This window comes from Lepidochelys kempii, chromosome 4, assembly GCF_965140265.1.
Source record: "Lepidochelys kempii isolate rLepKem1 chromosome 4, rLepKem1.hap2, whole genome shotgun sequence".
NCBI classification, from domain to species: Eukaryota; Metazoa; Chordata; order Testudines; family Cheloniidae; genus Lepidochelys; species Lepidochelys kempii.
The window spans coordinates 29780233-29788013 of record NC_133259.1 but is presented as its reverse complement, the minus strand read 5'-3'; the positions used below and the strand labels follow the sequence as shown (position 1 = coordinate 29788013).

Here is a 7781-nt window from a genome sequence, read left to right as displayed (position 1 = left end):
CACTCTCTTCATATTTGAAAAACTGTAGAAATGTTTTTTTCCTAAACTTTAAAAATAAATGAGCTCCAAGTAGAGACTACACATGGAGAGTTTCAGTCCTCAAATGTAAACGTTTCAGAAAGTTATAGCTGAGCTGTGACTGAAAAGAGGAGGTCTGCTGATCTCAGTGAAGAAAGATGCCAACTCCTTGCAACTCATGTTGCTGGCCTGCTATGAAATACAGGGTATGATTTAGCAGCTTTTATGGAGATGGAGATGAATGTCCCTTGGTCTGCAATACAGCCTCCATGTTATTGTGAAGACTCTGTTGTAATATACTTAGCAAATGATCACGAAAAATCACAGAGAAATACAATATTTTATTTCTGCATAGCCCTTTTTGCCAGGAAAAATTCCAAGAAGTTTTTGCATACTACAAATGGTAAATAAGACACTACTAAAATACTGCCAGGTGTAGGGTAGCAGCTAATTAGCATACTACTGCGTAACAGTAGGAAATATTGGACATGGCCATTGGGAAAATCCTTATTCTTACAAAAAGTACCATGGAATCTTTAGTGTCCATATAGAACAGACAGGGCCTGTTGCTTTTAAGGTATGAACCACAACATAGAGCAGAAAGCAAAGAGTCTAGGAAACCATCAGGTTGTCGCAGGCAGGAGGCAGGGTAGAGAGTGGGAGCCTGCACGCGGAGTCCTTGCTTCTCCCCCATCCGTCCTGAATGCTGCAAGCCAGCTAATTGGCGAGGGGAGGAGGGGGAAGGCGCTGATCTGCGGGGTCTGCCGGGGGCGGGAGGGAGCATAAGAGCTGATGGGGGGGCTGCCAGCTGTGGACAAAGCAGGCAGCCAAAGGACATTATAGCGCAGCATTGCACATCTTTAAATGGAGCCTGTTCTGTAACTGAGCAGGGACATACTATTGAAACAATGTTAAGCGAGAGGACGTTAAGGGGGGAGTTACTGTCTAATATTTTACTTCCAATTAAAAGAAAGACGCTATTTCTTCCTTAGCCTAGTCTGCCTAGGGGCTCCAACTTCTGACAAACTCTGACTTCTCACCCCAGTTTTGTGCCTTCATTCTATATTTAGTAGGGATTTTTTTATTTTTGTTTGTTTGTTCCTTTGTTTCCTGTTCTTTTCTCCCCGTCCTTGAAACTGATGAAGTTGGCCAGGCATTTTGTCAAAACATAGCATCATCCTGTATGAAAATGTTTGACCCTTCAAGGAAGAGGTGGGAGGGAGACATTGAATCACCTCTCTAGTGGCCAGTTATATCCAGTTTGTTTTTTTTTAATAGAAATTAGCGAGATAGACATTGACCTAGATCAACAGTGTTTGCAAGTCTCACGAGTCACGCACTAGCTGCGAAGTTTGCACTATTCAGAGGCGTTCTTAGAACGCCCCGCCCCGCCCCGCCCCGCCGTCACGTGGGTGCGCGAGCGCCTGGGCTGTCCCTCGGAAGAGGAGACGTGTCGGGGGCTTGAAATCGGAAGTTCGATACTCCGAAGGCACAAGAGCAAGAAAGCAACGAAAAACTCCCCGTTTATCGCCTTGTTTTTAAGCCCATCTCATGATTTTGGGGAGGGGCCTACTCAAAAACGGGGCACGCTTGGGGCTGACGATGTGGGGTACGCGATCTGCCCCCCCCCCAGCCCCTCCAACGGGTGTCGGCGGGGGGGAGGCCCTCCTGCCGTTCGCACATTCCTAGCTGACGGCTCCTAGGGCGGGAGAGACCTGGCTCCCACGCCTCACGCCGGCTGCCCCTGTTTCTGCCCCCTCCCCGCCCCTCCGGCTTCCCCGCCGCACCCCGCTTTTGCACCGGGGCGCGGCAGAGCCAGCCAGGGCAGCGGCCACCGAGCATGCTCAGACTCTCCGCTCCCCCGCCGGGCGGGCGGGCGCAGGACGCGGAGGGAGCCGTGGCAGGCGCAAGCATGCGTGCGGGGCTCGGGCGGGCCTGGCGGGGGCTGCTGCTGCCGCCGCCGCCGCCGCTGCTGCCGGCTCGGAGCTGCTCCTACGCCGGAGCGGGAAGGCGGAGGCGGCTGGTGCGGCCGCTGCCGCGCTGCAGCTGGCTCAGCACCATGGCCCAGTTCGGCACGGAGCCGCGGGGGCGGCCCCACTCGCCCGAGTACCGCCTCTACTTTAGTGAGTAGCAGCCCCGCAGGGGCTCCAGGCGCCGCCGCCCGTGGCCGGGGAGCTGCGGGGGGCGCGGTGGAACGCGGGGCGGCGCTGCGTTCTACGCCCGGCGGAGAGCTCAGGGGCGCTGCCCCCTGCCAGCCGTAATTGGGGGCCGCTCCTTAAAGAGGGTGAATGGAGAAAGCCAGGGTCTCCCCCCCCCCTCGCCCAGGACATGCCTTAGAGCTTAACTAGGAAACTTGGCCGGGGGCGCTAACATGGGCACCCCCTGTTGCTGTGTCCCCCGGGGGGCGCTGGAGCATTGGGGTGGAACCTACAGGCTTTTGCTACAAGTGAATAAAGACTAGGGTGTGGCTAGATGCATTAGTCCCTCCTAGGCTTATGCTGAGGGCTCTGTCTCCAGCCCTGCAGGGAATTTGAATGTCCCAGAGAAAGAGCTGAGGGCTTGTCTCCCCAGAGGGTGACTTTAAAAAAAGCACCCTAAAATTAATCCAGTATGAAGAAGTTTCTTGCGACCCACTGGGTGAGACTTGTGGCAGAGAGGGCCTTTCAGCCGCCAGCAGCCCCCCCCCCCCAAGGGGCAAAACACACAACCCAGAAGAGAAGACCATTACAAATATAAAAAAAAAAAAGTGTAGGAAACTTTTAAAGTGGTGCATGAGTTTCATTACTTTAGCAGGAATAACAGTGGTGAGTCTACTCTCCTGATGCAATAATGACTGCTCCAAATATGCTCATAGTAAAGGGAAATTTGCATTTGAAATGAGGACATCTATTTTACTGACGGCCCACTGAGCAGTCAGCATGTATGAAAGTATGAATGAAGCTCTAAGACATAAGTCAAGACAGAAAAACCTCGTGTGACATGTGGAGGGGAAATATCTTTTCTTGGACCAGCTTCTTTTGCCTCACCCACCTCCTGTCTCTAAGGCCCTGGGACAACATGATTACACCAACATTGCAAACAAAAAGCTGGTGTGTTTAGTTTCAATTTCACACTACCTTTTTCTAATAGTTATGAAGATTTTTAAAAAGCCACTTTCTGATTTTGCTCTTCACACTGATTTTTATACCATTATGATTCCATTACGTTCAATGGAGTCACTTCTGATTTACATTGCTGTGAGAGAAATGGACAGATGTAAATGGTCAGTTGCACCCTGTCAGAAATCTGTCACGCTGACTGCACTAGAGGTCGGGTGCGATAGGCTCGATCTAGTGACTGTCACTTCAGTTTGAACAGTGGCCTATGACTAGGGCCCTGCCAAATTCACTGTCCATTTTGGTTAATTTAACAGTCAGAGGATTTAAAAAATCGTAAATTTCATGGTTTTAGCTATTTAAATCTGAAATTTCATGGTGTTGTAATTGTAGGGGTCCTGTCTCCAAAAGGAGTTGGTGAGGGAAGGGGGTTGAAAGGTTATTGTAGGGGGGATTGCGGTACTGTTACTTCTGCGCTGCTGCTGGCAGTGGCCCTGCCTTTGGAGCTGGGCACCTGGAGAGTGGCAGCAGCTGGCTGGGAGCCCCACTCTCAAGGTACAGCCGCCATTAGCAGAAGCAAGGATGGCACGGTATGGTATTGCTACCCAGACTTCTATGCTGCTTCCTGCAGTGCTGGGCCCTCAGTCAGCCACCGCCACTCTCCAGCCGTCCAGCTCTGAAGGCAGCAGCGCAGAAGTAAGGGTGACATGGTATGGTATTGCCACTCTTACTTCTGCGCTGCTGCTGCCAGGGCGCTGCCTTCACAGCTGGGCGCCCGGCCAACAGCCACTGCTCTTCCAGCCGCCTAGTTCTGAAGGCATCGCACAAGTAAGGGTAGCAATACCGCAACCCCCCTAAAATATGCTGGTGACCCCCTGCAACTCCCTGTTGGGTTAGGACCCCCAGTTTGAGAAATGCTGGTCTCCCTGTGCAATCTGTACAGTATAGGGTAAAAGCACACAAAAGACCAGTTTTTGCTGGGGGAGACCAGATTTCATGGTCTGTGATGCATTTTTCATGGCTATGAATTTGGTAGGGCCCTATCTATAGCTAAACTTTATCTTTTATTTCCTGGAATGTAACACCATATTTGTACAACGTTTGCATAACAATTGTTTCTGTGTTTCAGGGGTAGATGTAGTGCAGTCCATAGGCCAAAGAGGGCCCATGTCCACACACTCTTTTAATATGAATAATGCCACCTGATCAGGAGGGAGCAATGGGTGCTGGAATTTGTGGCCTCTAAGACTTGCATCTTTCTATTGACTGCTCTATTTTTTTTGCAAATTTGGCTCAGTCACTGAGCTCTTGGCAAGCTCAAAATGTGTCCCTGAATTAGACAAAGTTTGGGCACTCCTCCTGTCTACTTAGAAGTCTGCTTGCATGTGAGAAGGGAGGGGGAAAGGCCTCATGGAAGCCCATTAGAATTTTGCCATGGACATCAGTGAGGCCAGAATTGTACCCTAGAGTGTACTCTGAAACCCTAGAGTCTGTCATTGTTCCTTTTAAAACAAAATGTCTGAGCAGTTAAGGTTTAACTAATGTATATTGCTGGTCAGAATTGGTATAAGCTGTTTAGCGGTGAATGTTTGCTTTATTGATATGAAATTCAGTTTATTTGAAATGACAAGCCATGCTAAGGGAATACTGTAAAGTTTTAATAGCTGCAGTATTTTAGCTGCTATCTGAAATTTTTGTTTTAAAAAATATCTTGATCATGAAGAAATTATTAGCTGCTGAAAAAGAAATTTGAAGTATGACTAAAATCCTAGGTAACCTAGGAACTGGTTTTCTCTATACATGTCTTATGACATTTCCTCTCCATTAGTGGCTCTGTGTAGGAAAAATACAAGGTTATTGACATCTTTACATAGTTCATTTTGCCAGTTAGGCTCAAAGGAATGAGCAGGCTAAAGAGAGGAAAGAAGGGCACAGTATAGCTGCCAAAGCTGAAAGTTCTGATTTTGGTTTGTCCCTTAAATTGACCGTTTTATTGTAAAATTTGGAGTTTGACTCCAGAAAAGGCTTTGTTACAACATAAATCCCCTGGCCAAGCAGTGTTTCAATTTAAAATACCCATAGACCCTTGTCTGTCTGTAATGATGGAAGCAATAGGGACATATTTATTAGTAATGTGGACATCTTTCAGCATGTTTGGTTTAGATTTGTAACACTTTTTTTGTCTCGCAGAGAATGCGGAGGGTAAATATATTTCCCCGTTTCATGACATTCCTCTGTTTGCTGGATCTAAAGAGGTATATGTTAGACTCAAACGCAGTTATTATTTCTTGAAATGATGGATGTTGTGTTCTCTAATGGTCAAAAGCAGGTGGATTTTTCTTTTCAATAGAAATCTTGTTTTATTTTTAGCAATTACTAAAATAAATTAATATATTTTAGGACCTGAAGGGACCTTTATGATTTTGTGTGACTTCCTCTTTAGTACAGACTGTAGAATTTCACCCAGTAATTCCTGTGTTGAGTTTAATTTGTGGTGGAACTGGAGTGTGTGTGTTTGAAAGATATGCAGTTTTGATTTAAAGACTTCAAATGATGAGAAGTCCACCATATCTTTTGGTAAGATGTTAAAATTCTGTGCTTATGTGCACTAATCTAGAATACAGTTTCTACTGTTACTATTCCTAAGTCTCTTTGTGTTTCACCAAACCCATGTAAATTGCTATTTTTCTATAGTACCAGCAGTTTTGCAGCAGAAGAGGCTTACACAATACATATTTATGTGAATGGTATATTTCTTTAATTCCCAAAAGGCGTGCTGTAATTTGAAGGCAGCAATAATGCCCAAGAGAGGAGTGGTAATCACACCTTTGGAGAATTACAAGGCAAGAGGTGCAACCAAGCACTTTCATGTATTGTTAGCCACGTTCCCTGGAGTTTCATTATTGCTATAGTGAAATGCCTGTTTTCTACGTCATCTGTGAAAATTGCCAGCCTTCAGTTTAGTCTGAGAAGAGGTTTGCTTATTATGGCATACTCAAAAACAAAATAGTTTGGGAAATTTTCAGCCTTTAAGGTTTGTTGCCTCAACTGTTTGGTTGATTTGTAGCTGGAACACTGAGAAAAATCTGCAACTCTATCATGTGTCCAGAGGGGTTTTTCTAAACAGATAAATGCTACATCAATATCATTCTGTTTAATCATTTAAAACCAGGGCTTGAAAAGTGTACCTGATGCCTTTGTGAGGGAGGACTAAACTTGCTGGTGAGAGGTTGGTGAGAAAGACAAGAGTTGGAAGGCCTTCCAAGGAAGGTCCAGGGGCCCTAACTTTACTAGCACCTCTTAGCATCTTTAGCTGCTGGGAGGGAGGAGGGTGCTGGCATTTCCACTAGGATGCTCTCCCTGCATCCTCCTTTCAGTCTTCTTTTAAACTTGCCTCTGGCAAGCGGATGTCTGATTAATTTGAAGATCCTCCCATTCTGGCTGCTGGACAAGGGAAAAAATTTCTGTTTCTTCTGTCCCTCCAGAGCCTCCAGGCTGCTGGCAGAGAATGGGTCTTCACTACTTTGATCTCTCTCCCAGTCTCCTAGATGCTGCAAGGGGACTGGAAGATGAAGAGGCCTCTGCTACTCTTCCTCTCCTCCAGCCTCTGTCTTTAGGGTCCTCCTCGCTTGTGAATAACTCCAATGCCTGCTGCTGTTTATAATGCAGTTCACAGCCTTTGCAATCAGCAGCAGCAGAATGAAACTGACCTGGTTCATAACAGTTTTGTGGCTGTCTACAGGGATCTGTCAAGCAGCACTGAAACTGACCGGTCTTAATTTCACTCAGCTGGTGCTTGACAAAGAAAGGAGATTTGTCCATTTCTGATTCAGGAAGATGAAAATGCATCAGTTCACATTTGGGAGGTTATAGCCTTACAACCATTAGGAAATTTAAATGTTTTTAAAATGAAAGTTACAGTTATAGAGAAATTGATGGCTTAGGTCCTCCTCCCCATATTCTCAAGGACTAGCTTGCCACTCATGAGTGGATTTTTCAAGCCCTTTTAAAAACTACTAATATAGTCTGTGTAGAATCTACAGTGTAGTAGTTATTTATACAGACACCGTGGTATTCTTTTCTCTAACATGAATATATTTTGGATTCGACTCCCGTAAGTGAGAGTTTTAAATGCTAATTTTTTTTTTTCTGTATAGGATAAGGAGGTTCCTGCGAAGAGATCAAAGACTAATGGAAGTGAGGTACAGTTAGAAATTATTTTTCATGAAATGTAATTTTGCTGTGCTCTAGTTGTAATGGACACATTAGAATGGGGCTTTCAATCATGGTGGGCAAAATGAGAGCTGTTCAGTACCATGCATCTTTCACTGAATACAACTGATAAACCTTCAAATACAAATGCCATGGGACGAGGGACCTCAAAGGGATTTTAAATCTCCTGATCAAATGGGCAAAAAAAGTCAGTTTTTATTTATTAATCAAAATGTTCTAAAATGCAAGTGTTTTTATATTTTTCAGTAGAAGCTTCCTTCTGACAGTTGTAAAGTTGATGCATTGTATTTTCTCCTATTACATACAGAAGCCTGCTCAAGTAAACTCTCTTAGTAAAAGATTCACTAGCTGCTCTGACTGCAGAGTAAAATAAAAACAATTAGAAATCTTTTCTGTTAAAGCAGTGGTTTTCAACCTCTTTTTTCATTTGCGGAC

General features: G+C 45.6%; 1 protein-coding gene across 1 annotated transcript in view; it reads left to right on the top strand.

The window, feature by feature from the left end:
- Positions 1–1858: 1858 nt before the first annotated feature.
- PPA2 (inorganic pyrophosphatase 2) overlaps positions 1859–7781 on the top strand; it is a 47123-nt gene continuing 41200 nt past the window's right edge. The window contains 3 exon segments of the mRNA XM_073340829.1: positions 1859–1888; positions 1890–2141; positions 7271–7315. Coding sequence (XP_073196930.1) covers positions 1859–1888; positions 1890–2141; positions 7271–7315 — 327 coding nt within the window.